The sequence below is a fragment of the Seriola lalandi genome, unplaced genomic scaffold (genome assembly GCF_002814215.2).
Source record: "Seriola lalandi dorsalis isolate HSWRI2012SDOR001 ecotype SW California unplaced genomic scaffold, Sedor1 jcf7180002054397, whole genome shotgun sequence".
Taxonomy (NCBI): Eukaryota; Metazoa; Chordata; class Actinopteri; order Carangiformes; family Carangidae; genus Seriola; species Seriola lalandi.
The window spans coordinates 675,980-702,765 of NW_019524950.1; the positions used below are offsets into that span (position 1 = coordinate 675,980).

Here is a 26,786-nt window from a genome sequence, read left to right on the forward strand (position 1 = left end):
TATAAAATGTTTCTGTTATTTTCAGGCAATACAATTCTATTTTGTTTTTGTCCCATCATTGACCTGACTCTTATGCGCTTGGAGCTGAGCAGGATGACGGCTGGCAGATGTTGTTAGTGTCACTCACAATGAGAGCAGTGAGCAAGAAGGAAATGACATCTGTCTTTTCTGGAGGGAAAAACCTTGAAAACATCCTTGCACAAGCCAATTTGTATGAGATACAAATGCAACACTGGTTATGTATCATTATGTCAAATAATATTTTGTATGCAAGAGGATTGACAAGGACATTCAATCTTAACTGACTGTTGTTTAAGAGCTACACAAATAAGATGTATTATTATTTTAACACTTTTTTTTTATCATTTATGTTAGTTTGAATGGATTGTAAATGTCAGACTGTGTTCAGACTATAGGGGAAACACCTGTTGCTATTTTCATTTGACCAAAAAAAAGGACTACTATATAAATTACTATAAATGTTTATTAAATAATTATTATGTTAAATGTTTTCTATAAATGCACATTTATGCCGCAATTGAGCATTTCAGGTCGGAGAAATTTAATCTGCGTGAATGATTCTTCCCAAGTAACTGGAGATTTTATTTTAAAATATATTGGATTCATTTTGATTTATTGATTTGTCTCTTTTTTTTTTTTTCTTTTAGAAGTGTGTTCTCACAATGTCATCATTTTGGATGTGCAATGCTTGTGGTCACTTTGTGTTGAAGTTGTTCCACATATTCCTCTGCCTATGCCTCCACCTTCTCCTCTCTCACCTCCTTCTCTTTCTTTGCCTCTTCCTCTTCCTTCACTTTCGCCTCCTCTGACTCCGCCATCTCCTCTCTCTTTTCTCCTTTTGATCATGGGATTTAATGGACCTCCTCTTTTTCTTCTTGTGCTTCGCCTCCCTCAAATCCTCTACTTCCTGCACCTCTCTCGTCTTTTCCTGTTTCATCTCCTTCTCATCACAGTCCTCCTTCTTTAACTCCTCCTCCAGGCATGATCTATTTTGTGTCTCGAGTTTGGAGGTCTTCTCTTCCAGAACAGCTATATCTGCCTGGTTCCTGTCAGGTGTCTTCAGTAACTGTGCCCCTGTCAAATTCAGGTTCTCGATTTTGTTTTGTTTTGTCCTCAAGCGCCTACCTCTCTGCTCTGGCATTTTCTTTAAGCTGCTATATCTCCTTCTAAAGGGCACCATTTCTTTCTTCTCATAATTCAGGAGTCCTTTCAACTCCTGAAGTTCTATCATACCCTCCTGTAAATCCATCAGCTTCTTCTGAGTCCTCTTCTTCTTCATCTTTCTTCTTAGAGTCTTCCTCTGTCAGCGAGGCATCACAGTTGTCTCATTGCTTACGGTTGTTTTTCTTTGACACCTCCGTCCACTTGACTTTGAACATTTCAGTGAACATTTTATCAAACGAGTTGAACATTTTCTCCAAATTCCTCAGAAAGGTCCACATACTCGTTTGCCTTCAGCTTTTGGTTTTTGTTTTTTAGCTGTTCAATGTCTTTCAGCATCTCTTCTACTGGGGTTTTGTCCTCAATTTCTGTTTTTTTCTTCTTCTGTGTGCTTTAATTTAGCAAAATGATTCCACATAAATCTACATAAGAAATCACACTAAGATCTAAGTTTCACTGCCGTTTATGTTTTCCTACACTTCTTATATAAACAGCTAAAGACAGGACTCGCCCTTATATGTCTGCAGGAAAGTGTTTTTCCAGACAAAATGTTTTACTGCCTCTGCTGCTTTGAAAACAAGTTGTGCTCTTGACAAAATCATAAATACACACTAATAAATCCACATTCGACTTCATGGGGTTCATCACTGTGGGGATAATAAACTCTAATTTTAGAAAAGAAATAGCTTCACAAGGATCAAAATAAATTCCCCCTCCAATAATCATTCTTATTTCAAAAATACAAAACTGATCATGTCTTTTTATTTATCACCAAACCGGCTATCGGGTCGCAGATATCCCACTGTTAAATCATAAGATTTATTCATCAGATAGTTGCTAATATATTAGCATATGACAGTAAGCTCTCCCAGGGAGCAGTGTGTGATGGGAATTGTGTCCTATTAAATCATCTCCTATTGGAACTCTGCTAAAAATAAGCCCTCCCACAGAGCACCTCAGCCCACCTCATGTACAGCAGGATGCAGACTGGACACTGTGTGGAAACAAGGCCTGCTGGTTGAAAGAAAAATACCTGCCACTAAATGGACGGTTTTATCCTAAACCTGGCTGAAGTAATGCACCTATTAAAGCTTTATTTACTTTGAATAAAACTACAACCTCTTACGGGAAACAGAATGGGGTCTACATTAATCTAGATAATTAGCTCAGCAATTAACAATGAATAAAGGAGAGTCTGAGCGTCAGTCCAGACTTCCATTTGGTTCTGTTCAGCTTTCCAGGAATAAGAAATATCTGCCAAATATCAGAGGAAATTTAAGTGGATACATTTTTGGTTGCTTGGTTGGGATTATGTCTGTACGCTGAGCAAGCAGTTCTGGAGTGCCATTCTCTTTCATCAGCAGAACATACACCCATTAGGCACAACATTAAAACCAGTATCTGGATTTACTGTTGAGGCTGATTTGTGTATTTCAGTCTGTACTCGTAGCACTCATACAGCAGCATTGCTTCCCTTTTTTCAATATCATTACGCAGATAGAGATTGTTAATACAACTTATAAATTAAATTTTAAAAAATCCAAGTATTTTTAGATTAAAATTAGAATTCAAAAATTAAAAATGCCCTTAAAAGTGCCTGATGTGATCATTCTATGGTCACATGTATATCCTACATAAATCCATCAGTGTGCTGTGATCTTAAGATTCACACTGTTTGACTCTTACAATGTCGATAATCTTATTACTGAGGTTCATTTGACTGCTGTAGCCTTTGCAAATCAAGTTGAGGGAGAGTTCAAACTCAGTATATAAACCTAAATGCATGCTGTTATTTCAGGCAGTGTGTTTCTTTCAGGCAGGCCAGGTCCTGAGGTCTTATTGGTGCTACCTCAGCCTGTTGTTACTGACTGACTGAGCACGCTGCCAGGATAAACTGATGAGTTCTCACCAACCTCACGACCTAAAGTAAATAGTCATACAGTTTGCAGACGGGCGTTCATGGACTGAAGTGTCAGCTCCAGGAATGTTCTCTCTCTCTCTCTCTCTCTCTCTCTCTCTGTCTCTCTCTCTCTGTCTCCCTCCTTCATAGGGTCCGACAGTGCAGAGAGACAAGCTCTCCTCTGGCTAAATCTCTCCTTGAGCTGATTCGACTTCTCTCAAATCGCCCTTCTCTCTTTCCATGTGAGAGCAGAGAGTTTGTTGTGGGTCGTAACCGTCCACCCCTTTCCTAAGATGGAGCAGAAGTCCAGCTGGTGCACACGGATGGCCCTTCCAGGCAAAGTGCACTAGTACTGCACACAACTAGGACACCAAGCTTTCACTTTTTTCCCTTCTCTCCATCATACTTTCCTTTCAACTCTTAAAGTTTAAAACCTTTTTGTCCTCTCTCCATTTCATCTTTTTTTGTCCAAATCTATGTTTTCTCCTTTTCTCTGCTGTCTCCTTTTCATTTCTCTCCCTCTGTTCCCTCCACATTGTCTGTAGTGTGCATGAATACTCTGAACAAGTGGGCAAAGAGAAAGGGAGAGAGAAAGGAGAGAAAGGCAATCAGAGGAACAAATGATAAACTGCCACCAGGTCAGAGCAGGTTATAACAAATGAATAATTGTAGAGGCCAATAGAAGTTAAAGTATTCAGCAAGAAAATGACAAATTAAAGAATTAGAGAAAAGAATATTGTTCCCAGCTCCTGCAAGAGTCCCTCAGATTCATCTTGTGACCCCTTGTGGGGGCCCTGAGCCTCAAATTGGGGACCTGTAGACTGTTCAGTCTCTATTAATAATTTTTGGTGCCCTAATCCTTTAAATTGAATGTTTCAAAAAGGATAATTCAACAGCAATTTTCTCATCTCTGGTTTAAATTCAAAGTTTCAGAGGCCTATTGGGATTTTTTGGTATTTGTGGAACAGACAGAAAAGCTCCAAAAAATAATAAATAATAAAAAAAAAGCTGAAAAACACACGCAAGAGCAAACAAGCTAAATCAGACTCACATCTGCCTGATAAAATATCAGACCTTTTCACCAGCTCTGTTTGAAACCACTTCTCTCACTTCTCATCTTTTAGCCTTCCTCTCCAGCCTTCTTCACACAGACACAGAAAAGCAAACACTTGGAAAGGCTTTCTGTTCAGCGGGGCCGGGACAGTCAGAGAGGGGCTGATGAAGAATGAGGCCAGGTGGCATAGGACTGAGTCTCTGTGCACCATGTCAGCCTGCCAGCTAGCCTCTCCAAAATCAGGAGTCTGGCAAATATTTTTGACGTGTACAAACCAAAAGTGCCTGCAGTGGCGGCTGCCTCGACATTCATCCTGCACTGATCCACTGATACACCTGCTGAAATGTTCGATCGCTCCGTCAACACAAAGAATTCCTCCCTTAATTGTAGAAATACATTTACTTCTGGTGTGTGTACCCGCCAGTATACATACAGTATATTAAAAGGCACTTAATTATTTCATTTGTATTTCAAATTACAGACCCCTTTTTTTTTTTTTTTTACTAATTCTACAAATTCTTATACCACTGACAAGGAAAAGCTCCAACATGTGATAATTTTGATTTTTTTTTTAAATTTTCAATTCGTTGATTAGTCAATAAAAGTGTTGTCCTCAAGCTGTTTTGTGAACAGTAAAGTGTTGCTACATTATTGCTGCTTCAGTATAGTGTAAGAAATATTGGATGCTGCAGTTCTGTTTCTTTTGTCAGCTATTTCAAGGTCTGGTCAGTGGTGGTTTGACGGATTGGTACATGCTCTATAATTTTATAGCACTTTCATCCTGAGAACAAAGTGCTTAACAAAGCCTCACATTCACACATTCACAGACAGACATTTATGTACTGATGGTGGCGGCGCTGCCATGCAAAGCGCTGACCTGCACATCAGGGCCAGAGCTGACGTTCCAATATGTGCATTAAACTGTTTTTGGGCAGCTATGAGATTTTTTTTTGCCGTCTCTGTCTCTTTCAGGCATGATAACCTGATTGAGCTTCAGCAAAACTGTCCGCTTTGTCATTAAAATCTTGATTTTAATTCACCTGATTCTTCAAGTTCACCTGGGGATATGATGATTCAGAGTCTATCAGTGTCTGTTGTTTTGCATGGATGGAAATGATCAACGTCATCCATCCGAGCGCACGGAGATAACCAAGATGTTTAGTGTGTCAGGGACACCAGCAGCAAATTAAGACTCTTGTAAAACTCCAAATGCAAACATTCCCCAGGCAGGAAATAATTTCTGCATTGTCTATTCACACACGGCTACCGGCTTCAATTAAATAAAGATACAGGTATTAAGTGACAGACTATATTATGAATGATAAACTACATGTTTATTGTAGCTCATCTTTATATAACATCTCCTTTCAGACATGAACCTCACAACTGGAATAAAACCAGTGAGAGAAACTTTTTACTGCTGCACTTTGGCTCTGACCACAGGGGGAGCCGTTTGGAAAAGTCAAAGATCTGTTCTCAGCTGTCGGTTTTAAGGGATGTTCTCTAGAGAGACTGATGACACTAATATCTACTAATTTGAAAACACTTTTTCCCCACTGTAAAAATACTGGAGAACACATCGTTGTGATTCTGGATATTAACAGGCAGTAGCAACATATCTGTGGGACAGGACACACAGAGTATATGAACATACAAACTAATAGTGTACTTTTAACTCTTATCCTGGTTTTGATTATATTTTGGATATGAAATTTATAGTGGACGTAGAGAAACCTGGTTATTTCTGTCCCTGTATATGAGTCAGAATCCAGATTTTTTTTACTGTGTGCGTTGGTGCTGACGGCTCTTCTCTCATCCATATTGTAGACACTTCCTGAACTTCTATGACGACAAAGTTACCTCAACATTTGAAGATGAACCCACTTAAGTTTCTGGTTTCCACATCTGATCACCAGTTAAGGAAAATGAGAAGGACTTTGACTTTAATTTCAGTTAATAACAACATCCAGATGATGGCTCAAATGGCAGACAGTGATCAACAACCATGGTATCCAAGTAATCCAACTAGCATAATCAGGTTTCTAAGGACCAGGATAAAGGCTTGTCCAGGTCTTGAAACCAGGACATGATGTTTATATCGACAAACACATAACTGGGAAACACGAAAAAAAAAGTTTGTAAAGTATTGTCTTGTCATTGAAGAGATGATTGACGGATTCTTTTGTTTTTGGATCTTCATTATCAATATCTGGCTCAAGAGGGAAGAGAGGTTTTAACCAGGTTTTCCAATACTCACATAAGAATCCATAGATTGATTAATGTTCCTCAGAGTTGTGATCACATATTTTATTCTACATGCTTGAACAGTCAAAAGTTTGCAAATACAGGTATCAAAAGGATCTGGAAACTGGCTCAGAGCTGGGAGAGTTTTGTGACTAATTAGGACTAAAAACTAGGCAGGTTTAAGAGAATGAAATATTGGAGAAAAATTATTATGCATACAGCAGCCCCCACTACAGCATCAGTGAGTTCAGAGCCTCTGAGGAGGGTTTTTGTTTAGAGGAGCATATCTGTGATCATCTGCGAGATCTTTACAGCGGCTCCTCACTGCTGCTTATCACCAGCCAACCAACAGCTGCTTCAGCAAGAGACCGATTAATAAACTCACTTTTGTCGACTGTATGATAAACACTGTCAATGCATGGAAACACAACTGAAAGATGTGCACGCACGCACGCACGCACACACACAGACACACACACACACACACACACACACACACACACACACACACACACACACACACTGTAAAAGTAAACATGCATACAGACACAAATTCAGGCCTTAAAAATGCAGGCAAGCAGATGGACACACATGTAGTTTTCATCTGCACAAACAACACAATAGGCTTCATGATCGACATGAGTCTATATTAAGAACTAAGGGTGGAAATCTACATGCACACAAAAACCCCAATTTGTGTGCACGTGGATTTCACTATCAGGAATGCACAACACACGCTCCTCTTCAGCATGTGTGTTGTGTTTACTCTGCAGTGGCTCCCACAGCGATATCATATCGCTCCGTCTCATCTCAGCCCCTCCAAAGAGTTTCCTGAAGATTTACATGTTTGTCTGGCCAAGAGCTGAATTGATAATCCAGCACCGCAACAGCTCCACCTCAACTTAAAGCTTCCTTGTTCAGCATGTGTAAATCAATCAGGTATTGGTTCAGTCCTTTAATGTTAACACAAAAAGTCAGAACAGGAGGAGGAACAGCTGAAAGAGTTTGTAATGAGTGTTGTTTTCAGTTTGTGCAGGTATGTAGTATGTACATTTGCAAGCACTACAGTCTTGCATCTTGCTCTGCAAAGTGATGGCTGCCTGGTAACCAGGCAGTATTTATTAATCATGATCATATCCCTGTTTGTTTCTTGTTCCATTGTCTGACACCAGACACAGAAAAATATGCTACTAACAAAAACAAAGTTGTGAATTTGAAGACTTAAAAATCCTTTATACCTGATGACAAAAGAGCAAGGAGGGACTGAGAGCAAGCTGAAATTCAGTAGGGTTGCCAGGTCCGAGGAGTCATGGTCATGGGGAGTGTGGTCTCTGATTTTCCAACAAAGTTCTTCAACTTAAATGACCATATATGCCACTTGTCACAATTACTACAGCTTTTAGAATAGTTGCCATGTTTCCATGAAAAAGTAAACATTTGATCTTGACATTCTCCATCACTTACGTATTATTTCAACATATTATATCGCATCCAGCAGCCTGGCATCTCTCTTTCCCTTGATCACATTTTCACGCACGTGCTCCGAGCTGGATGGATACAGTATGTACATGAATTAATGTTCATTTCAAGTAACATAACTCGGGGATGGCCCTCAAGACAAATTGCATTTACATATCAATGTTCCCAAGACTCACTCCTACTGATGATTTGTTTTATTAGACACAGTTATACACAGTGGGTGCGTTTACATCTGTTTTGTGTGATCGAAACCCGATTGTAATTGATTAACGAACACGCGTGATAACAGGTGCAAACAGAACAGACTCGTGGATTTTAAAGCTAAATACTCAATCACACACACACACTCTGCCAAGATGTAAACACATGATCATACACTCTGTCACACACAGATACAGGCTCTGTCTACTCTTTTAAATATCTGTCTTTCAGAGATGCTGGTCTGGTTTAATCCAGAAAAAAAGTTCAGTTACTTCAGTAGCAACGTGTTTAGATACAATCAACAAAAAACACAATCTTTTGTTGCCTAAACCACAGACGGGACTGTGGAAATGTGGCACTTCCCAGCCAGTGTTCACAATGCCACCACAACGTAATTGGGACAGCAGTTTAATTGTATGTGAATATCATTGATGATATTGTTGATGTAACAGGTGAGGGAGTTCATGGGGAAACAATTAGGAGATTATCCTTGGAAGTTGTTTAGATTGATCCTGACAGGAAGATACATCAAAATTTGAATTACATCTCTTTAAGGATAATCATAGATAAAAAACACGATTGTCTCCGTAGGGAAAACCCAAAATACGCTTCCAAAATCTAATTTGGTGTCTCCTTTTCCACAGAACTATGTTACCATCCAGTTTCATCTGTTTACAAGGAAAAGAGATGCGTGTTGAACGTGTTCCCACATGGTCTTCACCCCCCACACAGTCTTTTTCTCTCCCAGTAAGAGCCCCAGTCTGTGCTGGTTAAACCAGCCTGGTGTAAACAGCACTTAGGGAGGCATTTTAACACTTGGTTGAGTTTTACACTGAAGTTCCAGTCTGCAAAACCAACAAGTGCAACAACTATATCTCATAACTCCGACCCCATTCCAGACTCATTGTTGTTCATCTTATCTGGATAAAAATAGAAAAACCTCAGACACAATGTAAACCATCTTGGTTCTTCCACATGTTCCCGTCCATCTATCTGCACCCGTCAGACGTTTATGAAAAATAAACAGCGCAGAGCTCAGCGCTTGACTCCTGGCCTCTTTAAAGCGTCTGCGTAAACAGTTGGTCCAGTATAGACCAAATATGTCCAACAGCGCTTCAGAAAACTGCAGCACTTCTGCAGTTTTGCCATGCTAACATTTAATAGTTATTAACTCAAAGAACGGCTGAGCCTAAGAACAGCTTAGTCTGATGAAAGTTGAGTAAAATCTGACAAGCCGAATCTGAGATGTTCTAAATTTGCCACCATACAGGGTACAAAACCTTCTGATTTATGTAACCTCGTGGCATCTATCTCAGGCCAAATGCCACATTTCTGCTCCTCCAGGGGTAAAGACCTAAGAATAACAAAGTCATGTCTAAATTTTTCACCAAACCAACAATTTGGCTTCCTGCTGTCTATGAGCACTATGTCCTCACAGGGATGTTAGTGTGACTGTAGATTTTGAGTCTGGTGTTTATTAAAACACTCCCACAGCCTTTGATTTGTGTGTATGTCTGACCGGAAACGATGACGGGACTGTGTCTGGAGTCATGCACTCAAAAGAATAAATCCAGGATTTCTTTGCAAAATGGATTTTCGCAATCAACAAAAAGGTAATTTATGCACGAGTGTGTGAATGTATATTTAGTGAATTTGGATATGTGTATGCTTTTATTCCTATCGGTACATGTGTGTGTGTGTGTGTGTGTGTGTGTGTGTGTGTGTGTGTGTGTGTGCGTGCGTGCGTGCGTGCGTGCGTGCGTGCGTGCGTGCGTGCGTGCGTGTACCGTCAAAGTGTTGACTGCAGGTGGGCAGCCTTCAGAACAATGTTCATACACTTTTCAGTCTCTTTGAAGAGAGCTTTGATGTAGAGCAACCGAGAAGCACACTTTAGGATCACAGTGATATTTCATTTGGCCAGAGGATGGACAGACAAACACACACACAGACAAACACACACACACACACACACACACACACACACACACACACACACACACACACTTCAGTCAACTTCAAACATCTGAGACACTGACACATATTTAGTCATGTATGAATGTAGCGTTTAGCTTTGACAAGATTTTCAATTCTGATTCTTCATTCTTCATGGTTGTTGTTTATGAGTTGTTACCTTGGCAATAACTATCATTCCTGAGGTCAAATACAAGAAGTATAAAAACCAAACATATGATATAAATGAATGTTCGAAAACAATATTCAATGGTTCCTTGTGGCAAATTGTTGTATGGGAAATCAGATGATGTTAGTTTTCCATCACAACTTTAATGCAAACGTTTGCTAATATTTTATATTGCCTTTGTCAACTAGTTTAGAAAAATTCCCAAAATATTTTAACACTTTTTCCTGGCTCAGGTTAAGTCACTGTTTCCAAATCTCAGGTACCAAAAGAAGAAATTAACACTGTTGGAGCGATGATGTCCTCAATAGTAAAGTGTTTTTTGACTAAACAAACACAACACAATTTCCAAAGAATTTTGAAGAACTTCCACACATACAACTATGAAATTTGATGCTTATGTAGGAAAAGAGAGGGTGTTCAGTTGGTACACATCTATAAATTCATTCCAATTAATTACTATCGTAGCCTTGAGAGCCTTTTAGTCACTGCAGAGGAAGATCAACTGAAGTCGCAAAAATGTGAAATTTGTCAACAAGCAGGAGGATGGATTTTCAAATAGAAAATGTTTCCTCACATAGCAGGCCCTGGATTCTTGTGTGTTAAAATGTTATGAGATTTGTGACTTAAGTTACATTTTCACAACTGTAAGATTTTATTTTCATTAGCTTCACAGAATTCTCCTGTGGCAGTTAGTGCTTTTCTTGCTGCCGTTTTTACTGTATTTTTTTTTCTTCTGCAGCTCCCTTCTGCTCTGGTTGGCTTTTGGGTCTGATGTTAGAAGCTTGTTCAAGTCAAAGTGTACCTCAGCTTCTGCTCCCCTGGGTGAACATCTCCTCAGAAACAGAGCAGGGGGGGGGGGATCATGGATCGCTGCTCAGGTCACCTGACCGTGTAATATTTTCTATGTGACTGAAGCAAACCGCTCTCAAGCCCGACTATATGAAATATGTCAGAGCCTCCGGTCGTCTACGTCTTTGGCTCAGAGCCTTAAAAGGAGAACACCCTCAGAAACGTGATGGTGAGAGCTGTGGTCATTGTAAGTAGGTTTATAATAAACTGAATGCATTATAGAATTTAAATGTAAATTGGGGATAAAAACACCAGTCAAACAGATAAAATGTAAATGTAAGTAAGCAGAGGGGGACTGCAACAAAATGTAAATGTGTGTGTTCTTGTGTGTTTTTATAAATGAGAGAGCGCGATGAGGTCAGCTGCAGCAGTCGGGCTTTGTTAACCAGTGTTTGAGCCAGAAACTACATCAGGAATCACAATCAATCCCACATCTAATCCTTCAGTGCTTTGATTCTTCTCATCAGCATAACCTGAATAATGAGGAAGGTTTTGACAAACAGAGAAGCTGAGTCACAAGTCTAGTCAATAAACCTCATGCAAGTTAGTAACCCTAATGCCATGCACAAAGTAATTTAAATCAAATCAAAAACTGCAAGCCCACTGATCAATTAACCAGTACACCAATGAATTAACCTTTGTGCCTCTTATGTAGCCTAGCATTTGAAACTGTTGCATTTTTACATTCGTGTCAGAAATAAGCCGCTGTTCTTCTGGAGAATAAATAGAAATAGAAATCTGAAACACCTAAGCAGGTTGTTTAAAAACACTGCAGTTTTCAACATGCCCCTGAGCTATCTGGTCATGCCACCAATGCAACAGTCTCGCTTAGAATATTCTGATCAAATAACAAGAATGATATCTAAAAATGATTTAGTTTGGATAGAAAGTTTCTTTTACACCCAAACAGCTGACAACCAGCCATCTCCTTTCCCTCTCCGTTTCTCTATAATTCTATCATAGTATCATAGTATTATCAGAGTATCAGAGTATACTGACAGTTCAGGTGAAGACATTTATATAAATGGAACCATATCTAAGGTCTCCTCACAGGTAGCTGCTCAAACACAAAGTTATTTTCTTCCATCAGTACAAAACCCAAAGATATTCATTGATATTAAGGAATATTTGGCATGTCTGCTTTAAAAATGACACAAGTCAAGGACAATAAATACGTCAAGGACACATTGCACCATTATACACGTAGATCTTCATCCCTCAGGATTTGCTCCAAACCCCTAAAAAGCCACACAGCAACTTCCTGTTGTCTTCATTCAAATAAGACAGTGATGTGTAAAGAAAGCAAATACACAACTAAATTATACTATAGAGGCACAAAAACACGGCTAAATAAATGCATAGAGGGTTGACCTGATTTAAGCTATTGATAAAAAGACCCTTAGATTCAATGCAGATACAATGTCACCAGATAATTATTCAGTCACAAAAGAAAAGTCAGGGAAGAGCAAACACAAAGAAAAGTACAGTTCCCCATGTTTCAGCTTGAAGAAAGTGCCTGAGTCTTATTGGAGGTGAAGGCAGACTCCACCACCCTGCAGCCTGCATGCATAAATAATGAGGGAATACATTTGCTTTCTCACAGTTTGGGAACTTAGCTGACGCTCTTATCTAGAGTGACGTAGAGAGAGGGTACAGGCAGAATGAATTCAACTCTAATAACGGCAACTTTACAAAAATGAAAAATAAAAGAGGCACAGGTCAGAGTGGGAGAGCACTGAGAGTACTATTCCTGTCAAAGCTGAAAAAGCAGCAACTACAAAAAAATGCTTGAAGATATAAGATCTTAAGAGGCAGGTGGAAATAGTTTTAAAGAATATTTTATCAGAAGAAGAAATTAAGTTTGTGAATACGAACCATTCTCATTACCCTATATGTGAGTTCCAGTTATGAAGTCCTAACCAATGAGTGAACCAGCTCACCTTTTCTCAGGCTAAGCAAAAAAAAAAAAAAGATCTGATTGGATAATTATATTTTCATGGTTTTAGGACAGTAACCCTTTCATTTCTGAAGCAAACTTGATAGAAAACAAGGCTAAAATGAATGTAAATAAAACTAGAAGAGAATAATTATTAAATAAAAGGGATTAAATAAAACTTTTATGTAACGTTTGTGTTTTCCACTAAGCTTCAGTTTAATGTTGACTAATCACAAGAACTTTATTTGGCTCCACCCACCCAGGATTACTGGAACCAATGAGATTATTGTAGCCTGCAGTGCAACACTGCCTTTGAGAAATGTTTGCATTACTGAATCAAATCTGTGTGTAGAGTTTGATGTAAACAACTTTAAGAAAAAACATCATCATGGGCTTGTTTACTGCCAGAGAAGAGTATGAAAACATTTAAGAAGCTGGATCTAATTAATCCGCATCCAACAGTTATTTCAGAAGTTCAGCTCTTCTGGAGTCATTATCACACAACGCAAACACAAACACGTATACACATACACACACACACACACACACACACACACACACTAAAAAACAGATACAGATGTACACTAATATAGACAGATATGAGGCTGTGATACACACAAACACTTGATATAGATCAAACAACAGTCTAATTAAAAAAATTTAATTCGTAAACTGTGTTTATGGTGTTGTGTCCATGCCTATACAGACACACACAGGTATAAAACACACTCATATAGACACACACACATTTGTACTTTTATGGTTGTAAGGCCAATCATTGACATAATTCCCAAGTCCCTAACTTGCCTCTGGCATAGGAACTGACTAGTGTCAGATTTTACACATTAATACACCTCTGATACGTCAGGTGGATGTGTCAAACATTCAAACAGACGGTTTGTGCTTTAATTACATACCCCGCAGTAATCATTTCTACATTCCTTCATTCACTTTGTGACATGGGGCGAAGGTGAGAAGGTTTTCTGTGAGCCTCCAGTAATTGAAAATGAGCTTACGAGCCATTCCCTCGTCAACAGCTTGAAATATCATCAGCATCATGTGTCCATATTCATGGATATGAAGCCGCCCCAGCTGAAAAAGGATGTATCTGTGATGTTGTCTTCACTGTCAACTACGGGTGGGCAATGTGGCCGAAAGATCATATGACAATCTTTTCAGGTAGAATCGCATTCCATGAACTGAATCACAAGTATCCCCACAGATTTACGTGAACTCCTGATCACATGACTAGTCCTGCATATTGTTGCCTGGACACAAGCCTGTCACTTCAACTCAAAGGCCCAACGCACAAATCTCTGCATCCTGTCTACGCTCTTATTCTGAAAAGCCTGATCAGTTCATTTGGACAGCACTGATATTTATTTATTTATTTATTTGGTGCTTATCCCCAGCTCATCCCACCTCGCAATTCCCTGCCTGCAGCCAGGTTTCTCATCCCGTGGGCAGACTCTAACGGACTCAGCCCCACTTGGTATCTCAGTGGTCACCATAGCTCTAATGTGTAATTACTCACACAACACATATTAATGTGCCTTTCTGCACAGCTAAAAATCTGTGACTTTCATGCTCACATTATGCAGAACAACAGACTGAGTGCGACATGACAGCTCAAGCTGAACTTACACACTGAACCCCTGGTCGGTCCAATAAAGTTTATTCTAACAAGACTGCCAAATCATGATGGAAATGGGGCAAAATCCAAATAAAGTCTGCGGTATAGTCTTAATGACACATTTTTGACACAAAAATGTGACACACAGTGACACATTTTTCAGACATCATTCTCATGTCTGGCATTTCTTTTTTTCTGACAGTACACATAACCATTATATTTATAAATGTAGCTGTCTGCTGCAGCCATAGAATAGTTCACAGTTTATACCTTTAACTGAGATTCAAAATGTATGTTTATGCTTCAGGCCATTTTTTTCCCAATTTGGGAGCATTTTGTATTGGACTCACCAAGAAAAATAAATACAACAGACACAGCAGCAAAAATCTATTACAAATAAAAACCCATCCATTAATGGAGTTCTAACATTTTCCAACACACTGTTTTGTTTTTGTCTGAATGAAGTTGTCACTGATCTGTGTTGCCTGACTGCCTGAGGTGAAACAACAAACACAAACACACACTCTTTCTCATCCACACTTCTCTCACTGTGTGTCTCTCTTTTTGTACTTTTCATGAACTCTTGCTGCCCTCAGCTCAACTCTGAACTACCACTCTCTCTCTCTCTCTCTCTCTCTCTCTTTCTCTTTCTGCTTCTGTGTGACTGTTTTTCTCCATTCTCTCCTTAACCATAAATGCCCATTTATGATCCACCTACTCTCTTTTGTTTCTGTCTCATGTTCTTTTGTCGTCTCGTCAGTTAACAGGTCATGACAGTAATTCCCTGCTTGCGCACAATAAAAGCTTGTGTGTATTCCTGGACACAGATACAGTCGTTCTTACTGCAATAATAAAATTTAAGTGTGCAATAAGCAAAAACTCCTTCAAACTCAACACCATCATCCACTTCATGCAGTGACTGGGCAGGTAAGTGGGCGCTGACTGAACTGAACTTTTGTGCAAGGATATCAAGCAAAGACGTGCACCAGAAGTGCATAGTAAGTGCAAGTTAGGCATGTTAGGGTGTTAGGAGAGGAGGTGCTCGGAAGAGTCTTCAAGAGACTCTTGAAGATAGAGACATCCCTGTTCTGATAGCGTTCAGTAGCTTTTTCCACCATCGGGGAACCACAATTGATTTAACAACTGACTAATCCTTTGATTAGTAGTGGAAAATAAATCTAGATTTTAAACTATATTTGGGGCTTGTATGTCTTTATTAGAGTCAACAGTGGTGAGCAGACAGAAAATGAAGGAGGAGTGCAGGTCTGACTTGAACTGGTAGGTTGTGAATAGGGTTGTGAATAATTAGTCAGGGCCTTAAACCACCTGGTGAACAGTAATAATAAAATTCATTTAAGCCATTTATCAACAAAAAAAATTAGGTCCTTCTCGTCTCATCTCTTTCCCATCTTTATTGTGTGAAGCTAAAGGTTAGATAGGAAAGTAGTCTGTGTTGGCAGGTTCATCCACTGTGTAGGACACACACACACACACACACACACACACACACACACACACACACACACGGAAATCAAACATAGAGCTCTCCTTCTCAATTCACAAAAACACAATTTGTTTCCTGAAGTCCTCATCATCTCTTGAGATGCTCTCATTTTTCCTACACTGTCAGCTCTCAGCGTCCTGATTCCTGTGAAGGACGGCGTGATATCAGAGGCTTGGTGTGTTTAGCTTAAGCTGCGTTCAGAAGCAGATCTGACAGCGGAGCTCGTGAAGGAGTGGAGATAATTACCTCTTTTCAGCAGCTCCGAAACACACAACAGGACTGAGGGGATCAGAGATTTCCACCTCATTCTGATGCCGCTGAACAATATGTAAATCACATCTTCTGCCCCAACACTGCATTCTCATGTATGAATTACTCAGAGAGTGAGTGTGTTTGTGTGTGTGTGTGTGTGTGTGTGTGGGGGGGGGGGGGGGTTAATACCGGGTTAGATGGAACTGATTTATTATAACCATAAATTCTTATTTTCAAATAAGGGTCATGTCTCAAATAATATCTGATCATAAATAAATGTACAAAAAATTACCTAGGTAGATATATGTATAGATATAGGTTTGAATATAGCAGCTGTGATGTCACAAAAAAAGGATAACTGTGTATTTACATCAAAACCGTGCCTTGTAAAGATGATTACGTTCATATCTGTCAATTTACTAAAGGTGTAATGATTCTGAAACCAGGACCGAAACTGCAATACCAGGAAATGGAACCTGTCCTGAATTTATACAGTTCAGGGTGGCCGGTTCCAGGATGAGGGGTTTCTTTGTTGTAAGTGTCATGTGAATGCAAATTCTGTAATTGAGTAAAATTGTGATTTGTCAAAATTGTGACACTGTCTGGTGTGAAGACTAAATGTAGACTCAGGCGAGACAGAGAAGTGAGTATTGATCCTCAACAGATGCTGTGTTGAGAGAGAGAGAGAGAGAGAGAGAGAGAGAGACTGTGCAAGCACGCTCACAGTCACGAGAACTTTTGCAATTTCACTTCAGTCAGTAGACAAAGAAGAGATTGTCGCAGGTTGTTGTGACTCAACTTACAGAAATTAAATCAGCATATTTCTTCAATCATCATGAAAAACATTAATGTAAATGCTTCTATTAAAAACTAGCACAGCTTCCATGTTGATTGCAAGAGGGAGATATGACTCCTCCCAAGAAGAAATAAACACAACGTCTGAATGAAGGCAAATGAATGGACATGTAGAGAACTGAGCATGCTAGGTCAAAACTTGCACTGTCAGTGTTGTAATTGGTCCCTCAATCCACCAAATCCTACAACATTCATGCATGACAAATAGATAACAGTCATGGTGCAGACAACTGAAACTAATGGATAAAGCTGAGGAAAGATTGTCATCAGTGGTAAACAACAAAATTTTTAACATAACGACGGGTGTGAGACGGGTCAAAGACAAAGACAAGACACTTCCGCTTACATCCTCAGTTTTCCCTGCAAGATATGGACATCACACTGCTTCCTTCACTGCCACAAAGAAGTGTCAGCCCAAAACAAAATCATTAATGCAGAATATCTAGATAACTTGTGAGTATTACACTCTAAAATTATAAGTACCATCTACACAAGAACAAGCATGAGAAACAGAAGATGAGTGATATACAGTACTGTATGTCCTGCACTGAATGTCAGCATGTGCACCGGTCTGTGTGTTACCAAACTCATCAATACTAGAATCACTTTCTTTGACATCTGTATTGACTGTTCTGTACAGTCCTAACACATTAAAGGACTGTAAATGTAGCTTATACTTGCACATTGATCACAGCACAATTAAAGAGTTAAAGAGGACAAACTGTACACGACATTACTCTGTCTTCAATTCAGTGTTGAGATAAACATGCATTATCCCCAAAAAAAAAAAAAAATTGTGGCACCATGCTCAGACTTAAGCTCTTGAAAGACATATATTAATCATAATCAACCCCCTCCCCCACACTCCACAGCTTTGCGAAGCTTTCAACCAATTTCATCTCACAGTTTTGATGAGCTGATCCATCACGTTAAAGTCCAACAGCTTTTACCGACCTCCATCATAAAACTGCTCCCAACAGCCAGATAAAAGGCAGGGAGCCGAAATAAACAAGTGAGATGAGCAGGTTGAAACCCAAAAGAGAACCCGATGTTTTCTCTGCCTTGCTCTAAAACACCACTGAACACTAGAGTTACTTTCAACAGATGGGCCAAGGGTGGATTCTGCATCTGCATGGAAACCTCTGTGCTAAGATGATTTGAGAAGAAGTCAAGGTTTGTTGCTGAGTTTGTCTTAGAGTCTACATTCTGCCCTCTAGTGAACATGGGTTAGGATTAAAAAAAAATGCAGCTTTCAGTGTAGAAACAAACTGAGTGATTAATTGGCTAGAAACTAAGGTAATTAAAGACACTGTCCAGTCATTGATCTATGCTGCTTACAAGTTCTGGTTCAGTTGCGAAAGGTGGACCTTATAGTACAATATGAAAACACAAGAAGGGCTTTTTCACTATCGGTTGATTATTTTTCTTTAACTGATTAAAGATTCTTCTGAAAAAAATTAATCACTAATGTCACTAATCCCCATCTGCGTCACACAGTACAGCGAGGTAGCCCACTGCCCACCCCTTCACTTCCTCTAGCGCCCGTCAGGGGGAGTTCCTCTGAAGCATTCCCTGGCCTGACATGATTAATACTCCCTTCAGTGTGTTCTGTGTCTTCCCCCGGGGGTCTCCTCCCAGTTGAGCACACGTCATGAAATGTCAAAACTAATGACAAATTCCCCCTAAGAGTTGACACAGCCCAGTTGTCTCTGATCGGCTGCCAAAGAAAAAAACATGTCATAATAACATGAAACAAAGAGCTAATTTTTACTTTTATGAAGCTGTAAAAAAAAAAAAAAACTCTGGGCATTTTGCTTCATAACTGATCAATTATTTCAATCAGTCTGCTGATCAGTTTGTCCACTATTCCTTACAGCAGTTTATAAAAGTAAAAGTTTAGACAGAAGGATATGAACTGCCCAACCAAGTGCAAACAGCCTCCGTCCAAACACAGACACTGGCACATAAATATGCGTATACACAACCATGTATTATTTCATGGTAATCATTGGTTGAGAAGGACACACACACACACACACACTCATAAATTCTGTACACAGACATTCAAAGAAATGCAACAGCACAACTTGAGCTCTTCAGGGAAGCAAAGCAATAAAAGTCAATATAATCACAAGCACATCTGGAGAAGAGCTTCTCCTTGTTATAGTGTGAGAGAAGAGATTCATATCCACAACTCAATTCAAGAAAAGCGGAGAGCTGCTCCTGCTGCTGCTGATCACCAACGATTTCCTATAAGAAAGCATCTTGTCTACCTGATGCCTCTGTGTGCACTCCTGACTTTAAGTGTATTGTCCCACTGCAAATAAGGGGTGTGTGCTTGTGTACATAAACATCTGCATGAGGTATGGAAGCTGGAAAAAAAAAAAAGAGTTTAGCCATTTTAAAGAGGAAAGGATTAAAATCAAAAGGGGGGGGGGGGTCCTGACACCCACACTGATATATTACTTACACCCCCAAGTGATCTGCATTGACTGTGAAATTGCCAACACTTTATGGCTGTACTCCAGTCCGTCTAACATGGCTCTTTAGCTGCAGGCTGAGTGGTCGTGGGCGAGAATGGAGAGAGTGTGAACTGTAAATGATACAGCAGTGATCCTCTGATCATCATATCAGTCAACATATAACGAGACACTGTACCTGCACCTTTGATCCAGGCACGTTGATTCACTGCATGTGTGACCCATAAATATTACATAACCATAATAATCAAAGCCTTTAAGTAACTGCACAGTAGAATCAGCCAAGTACAAGTTAAGTGTTTCAGCTACAAAATGACATGAATACATTGAAGAACTGGTCTATGTCAGGCAATTTGTCAAACACTGAAAATATTGTACAGCATTTAGAGATGCAAGACAAATAAAAGAGGAATATAACAATTAATAGAGTATAATATTATCCCACCAAATCTAAAATATCACAGCCAGACACTCACTGAACATTTCACTGATTCAAAAATCATACAATCTTTACTGCTCAATATGTTTCATTTGCGGTATGAGTCATTTTGTAAAACCAGGCGTTGTCAGGTTCTCTCTCTCTTAGACTCAAACTGTGGAAATCTCTGTTTAGGATCAAACTCCAGAGATTCAAATGAAAAGCTTATTTAGAAACAGTTTCAATTTTAGATCCTTTACAAAGACAACACAGGCAGGAGCAGCCCTCACAGCACAATGAGAGAAACACCAGATATCTCTATAAAAGGACACTAAATCAATGAAATGAGAAAAAATCCCTATAAAAAAAGGCAACAATCAAACACAGTCAGCTGCTGTAACTCTTCACTAAAATCCAAAATAATCCAACACTTACTTCCCATCAGTAACCGCTCACTCACAGAGATCCTGCCGGTTTCTACAGCCTCCTCCTGCCTCACGCAGCCAACATGTGACAGCTGACAGTCAATCCGCCCCGTGGATCTACAGCCCTCCTTATCGATTAGATCACTGATCGGAACAGCGGAACGGCAACCCCTGCCCGCCTCACAGCTCCGGAATCACATGTATGGAAAAGTGAGTAATCCGTATCGAGACAGATCGATATGAGGCGGGAAATGGGAATTTCTACAACAGGAGGTCAGACGACCACTGGACATGAGACCCGCACAGGACTAACAGCTGTTTCTTTTACACGCTTTCCACTGAGAGTCAAACCAAACTTTGGCAATGTGGGACAAACATATATCATCACAAGTTCTATTATAAATGATGCCACGGATTTTAACAACACAATTTAGTGCACAAAAAGAAATGCGTGTACAATATAGGAATCTGAATATATTGTTATCCATGTGGGAAAAGTCCTCAATTGTGATTTCAAACTCATGCGAGAACTACAAACTCCAGATTACGGTAGGAACAAGAATACTAAAATAGATTTTTTTTTTTTTATTATTTGGGGAAGGTCACACTTCCTCCGTCTTGTGAGCGTCACCTTACAAAAAGGTCAAGCTCACACAGGGGACAAAGCTGGAAACAAGTACAGAAGGCTGATTATATGCGGGAATAAAAGCGGATTTAACTCACCATTTCTCTGAGGAGACGCCGCGTCCTGAAAGCATGTCACGACACTAAATCCCCATGAGCCAAAATCACATTGTTTTTTCAGTCCGAGCTCAACGCGAGACTAATTACTGAACCTTTTAAAAGAGAGAAAGAGAAAGTAGTGTGGCCCGAGGTCTTGGCTGCCGCTCGGGGCTCTTCAGAGGAGTGAACTGATGAGCGCAGCGCAGCAGATACAAGTGGGAACGTGGAGAAGTGTCCGTGCGCAAAAAGCAGTGAGGAAGGACGGGCAGTGCGCGCCTGGAGAGCCCGGGGAGAGACCGTGGAGAGAGGGAGGAAGGGAGAGAGAGAGGTCCGGGGGACGAAGTGGAGAAACCTCGAGGAGAGGTGAGGAGTCCCAGCAGATATTTGGAGACACCGTGCGGAGTCTGACCGGGACTGAGCGGAGTCAGCGGCCGAGATGTTGCACTACGTCGCACTCCCTGAACTAACAGTGGACATTAACCCGCTCTGGTCTAGTCCCTCCTCTTCAGCACTAAAGTGAAGGAAGCATCCATCCATCCATATCTCTCTTTCTCTCTCTCTCTCTCTCTCTCTCTCTCTCTCTCTCTCTCTCTCTCTCTCTCTCTCTCTCCGTTTTAACAAGGATTCACTTCTCTGTGTTGCTCATGTGTCCTGTCCCAACGAGAGTGTGACAGACAGACAAGTTTTGTCTTTAAATATCTTATTTTTTGTCCTTGAAAAAGTTCCAATATACCATATGTTTTTACATAAAACTTTACCTTGATGCAGATAATTACCAATGACCATTAAATGGAAAAGTCTAATTCTGACCTTAAACAGCAGATACATGTCTGTGACTTTGTGGATCCATTTATAGCAGATACTGTGTGAAATGATATCTCCAGTTTTACTTGCATATTCAGTATATTTTGAATACAGAAAGTGATTATAGTTCACAGCTCTAAGCAGGGCCAGGGGGAAGATGTTTTAAGTTGGGGGTGCTGTAGTGGGAAGAACATTTTTGCGTATAGCTACAGGGCCTACATGTCAGACCTTATTTTGTAAAAATCTATATTGGGTGTCTCTCCATAAAAATACAACATAAACCTACTACAATACTACTACAACACAGACCAAAAAAAAAAAACAAGAGCAGTAGTAACAACAGCAGCCAGGTCTATAAAACACAGGCTCAGTAGCCTAATGCAAAAGCTCTTGCACAATAACAGCTCACATTATTGGCATAACACTGCAATACACATGTCCAAAAGCCCATTGCGCAGGGCACACGAGAACATACCCAAATACGCACATATTTTTTCAACAAAAGAATATCAATGTGATGTTAAAAGTTATTGACTACTGAATATTAAACTCCTCAGCGGCAGCTTATAATATCTTACCTTGAGTTGCAGACCAGGTGCTCCATTAGTTATAATAATCCAAATGTGGTTAATGGAAATGAAGTGTCTCATGAGGGCATGCATGTCCAGGTGTCCAGGTGTCCAGGTGTCCAGGTGTCCAGGTAAAGGGCCACCAAATCAACTGGTTTCCCTCTGCTGCCTCTTCATCCAAGCAAAATACACAGCCTGACCACACTCCGCTAATGAGGCCACTTCCATTTAGCAAACCAAGTTGGTGTAGATGCACGGCTGAAAGTTTCTTTCTGGCCGATAAATTGAAGTTGAGTGGCTGTACAGTCTCCTCAAATGCCTCCTAATCAGTCCTAGTCTGACAACTGCCAGTAACAGACTCCCCAATGGTGGCGGTGTTAGCTTACTAGCTTATCCTCCGACCGGTCCTGTAGGCGGCAGTCTCCGTCTCCGAGGAAAAGTTACGACCAAACTAAACTGGAGTGCCGGTGTAGATGCTTTTCCGGGGAAGGCTGGACTTCGTTTGTGCTCGCTTCAGCTGGTGGTTTGCCCCCCAAAAAAAAAATCTGCAATACGTTTTCCCGCCATTGTGATTTTACTCTTCCGTTAGCTACACAGACTGTAAATAAAAGATGGACGTCGCCTCCGTGACGTCACCAACTTCACACAGGGCCCCCGGCCACCTGGCAGGATAGAAACCAAAAACCCTGTTACTGCGATAGTGCCGCTGACAACAGTGCTGCTCCTTGAAAGGGTCAGACAACTCAAATTATCCCATCAACCCCTAGAAATTGATGAGGTTTCAAGCTATCCGTCAGTGAGCTCCCTGATGGCGCCCCATTACAATGAGGCTGATTGGAGTTTTGTTTGCTTTGCCTGAAGGGGTCCACTTAGGAGGAGCCAACCATGAACTGTAACATCCTTAGGGGGACCTTTGTTACCTCTCACTCTCTTCCTCGTTCTCTGTCATCTCTCCACCACCGTTATCAAATAAAAGCATTAAATCATCTAAAATCTCTTTAAAAAACCAAAACACTGAAGACACGGTCTGTTGGTAATCCATAGTAAATGAGACATAGTCTTGGAAAGACAACAGAGCTGCTCAGCTGGATAGTATTACCATTAAGTCGAAGAATGCATCTCTTTTTGTGCTTTGTTTCGTTTTTCTTCTGGTAATTGGTTGAATTGTCCCTTTGGCGAGTTCCAGCAGGTTCTCATTGTATGTTGGAAAGCTTTTGAGTTAAATTAGCTTATATGAAGTGAATACCATTGTATCTAACAACCAATTATTTTATAACATGACCATACTTCAACTCTCACAGAGAGCTTGGTGCAGGAAAATTAGTCAAATTAAGACATATCTCTCCTTGCTTTCTGAATTTCTGTGCAGGTGAATGTATGTAGTGTGATATTAGCACTTCTACAAACTAAGTGTTGCTACTTCAAGTCAGGAACATACTGTAGGTGAGGAGGATGTTTACTCCCTCTCATCATTAGAAATGGCTCCGGTATTGAACTTTCCCTCTCTCATCTCTGACTCATCTGTCCGTCTGTCTCCTGGCATCCCTCCATTCTTTCATCTTTTGCTCATTTCTCCATCCATCACATCTTATCTTTTGAACTGAAATGATCTGAGCTCTGTGTTTCCCTCCCTCTGTTTGAGTTTCTGTCCTCTTTATTCCATCGGTCTCCGTCCTTCTAGGTATCTCTTATCCAGGCCAGTCGATGAATATGTCACCTTAGTTTGAGCCGTAACTAGGACTCTGCTTTGGGCCATTCAGTGCCATTTTGAATGATGGAAAGTGAAGATGTATCATTTCCCCCAGTTTTTTCAGCGGTGTCTGAGACCTTCAGTGCAACTCAAGGAAGAATGAACACATGCAGTCGGCAGTGTAATGCTGAAATTACATTTTCTTCACATCTTTAAAATGAGCGAATGTTGTTTGCCCTCAGAGGCCACAGTGGAGCTATATCACACATAATTTTCTCGTGTTATGTTAAAATCTGATCCGTGGTTTCGGAGATATTGTGTGTATAACAAATTGATTTCCGCCTTTAGCCTAAACTGTAATTTTAAGAGCAACAAAAACAGAGCAATGATGCATAACGTTCCCTCAGGTTTGGTCAAAATTCAATCAGCTGTGTCCGATGCATTACGGCTGGCCAGATGGCCAAAGGCTGATCCTTTGTCCCGCCCACGATTCGTTCATCAGAGAAAGCAAGCATGGAGGAGAACTAGCAACAGAACGACAAAGAGATTACAAACCTCTCATTCTGAGTCTAGTTTATTCGCCAAATAAGCCCACATACAAGAACTGAACTTGGTATTTGCTCTTAGCACAGGGAGATGAAAATAAGTAGCAGAATGTGGTAGGAACATAAGACTTAATGAGTTTTTTTGTTCTCATACAGTGAATACGGGGGGTGATTGTAATTATATTACAACATCAGCTTAATCTAATTTTTCTTTATAGAAACATGCAGACTGATTCCTTAGTCTTTGACACTATGCAGTAATTATAAGCAGAAGCAGTGTTGCACAGTATAAATTACCTTGCTGTTTATAGCATATGTGAAGGAGGACTGTTGTATCTATCGTTTCTGTCATTTTTACTAGCGTGAACAAGTACTATATGAAAAAGGCTGGGGAACAGCATTTTTTAGGATAATCCTGGGCTCTGACAGGTGATTAGCTATAGCCAAAATGTGCTTATCAAGCTGTCCTTGACTTAGCCTCTACTGTTCTGAGATCAGTTATGATTTGCAGCATTACACGCATGCACAGACATGTGTGGAAACTTGCACATTAAGCATTAAGAGGCAGCAGTAGCAAATAACTTAGCTAATTGCACTGTGATTAATCATTTCTGTGCAAGATCTGCAGTAAGTTTATAAACCACTGTACGCCAATGGAATGAGTATGTTATTTGTCCACACCATGCATAGAGGTGTACAGCTAAGACGGGTTCAAGCTGTTGAAACTGAATCAACTCTCAAAGTTCAATAACCATAATGACTTTCTGGCTGCATACTAGAGATGAAAGACATGAAGAAATGCAGCTGTAAAGATGCTTTCAGACAGAAAGTGAAGCAAATGTTCACCTTGCATTACTCACAAAAATTGTATTGACTGTATTGACTGTACTGAGGTTAGCATGTAGCTACGCACCACAAGAGTGGGCCTGTGTTGTTTATGTGACAATGACTGATGACTCCCCTTTTATGTCTCTCTACATTTATAAATCAGATTCATAAAACACCAGGATAAAGACATATTTTTAGATCAAATTGAATGATCTCTGTGAGTCTCCGTCTCCCTCTCTCATACTCCATGTCATTCACTACAGATCATTTCTATGTAACTCATCCTAATCATCCTAATCAGCCATTAACCAACTTCTCAAAAAGCATAAAAAAACAATCTGTGATCCTTTTTGATCGAGTTAATTCGATAATTCAGTCAAGAGGAGACTTCACGATAGCAGACCGACTCCTACATAAGTGAATTTGAACTCGCTGTGAGGAGATTTACCTTCACTGGTTGTGTTTCTGAAAATCGAAACTTTGTAGACTTGTAAAATACAGTTAACACTCTTGATATATCAGTGTAGTGACTTACCTCTCTTCTAGTCCTCAGGTAAGAATCTGCCTCTTCTGCCTCTTGTGGACTGGCAGGCATCAAGATAATGGTGGATCGCTGCCTTCCATGGTTCAGCTGTGATCAGTTCTGCTGCAGCTTTTCTTGCTTTTATTGTATAATATAAACTTGTTTTAGATAAATAGTCCTGGTTATTAGTTATGCTCCAGTCCCCCATGTTGAGAAGAGTCTGCAGATCAAGCTCTGTTTCCCTGAGTTCTGAGAGTTTGTCATTCACCTTCTTTTCTTTGTTTGGTGTTGTTGACTCATCAGGCTGAGCAGATCAGAGTTTGCTTGTAGATTATCCATATTTCAGTCACACTGATCTCTTTTATTCTTACTGTTTTTAGACACGACACTCATCCCTATTCCCACCTGTAAACACAGGCTGACTCTGATTCTTCCCTTTGCATCATAGTCAAATATCTTCCACAAAACCAGGATTTGTCAAACCGCAAATTGGTCCACGGATCAAACAAAAACTCGCAGCCCTTGATCTAACGTCTGCTTTCACTCATTCCT

At 40.2% G+C, this 26,786-nt stretch overlaps 1 protein-coding gene across 2 annotated transcripts in view; it reads right to left on the bottom strand.

Annotated features, from left to right (window-relative positions):
• Positions 1–21,700, bottom strand: part of htr4 (5-hydroxytryptamine receptor 4) — a 148,401-nt gene extending 126,701 nt beyond the window's left edge. The window contains exon 1 of one of the 2 annotated variants that reach the window (XM_023409541.2): positions 21,276–21,700. Coding sequence is in view for 1 of the 2 variants with exons in the window: in XM_023409540.2 (XP_023265308.1) it covers positions 20,563–20,569 (7 nt within the window). In the remaining variant the exon portion in view is untranslated. Of the gene's footprint in view, positions 1–20,562; positions 20,608–21,275 lie in introns of those variants that run through there. The other variant, XM_023409540.2, reaches the window with a different exon arrangement.
• Positions 21,701–26,786: the final 5,086 nt, after the last annotated feature.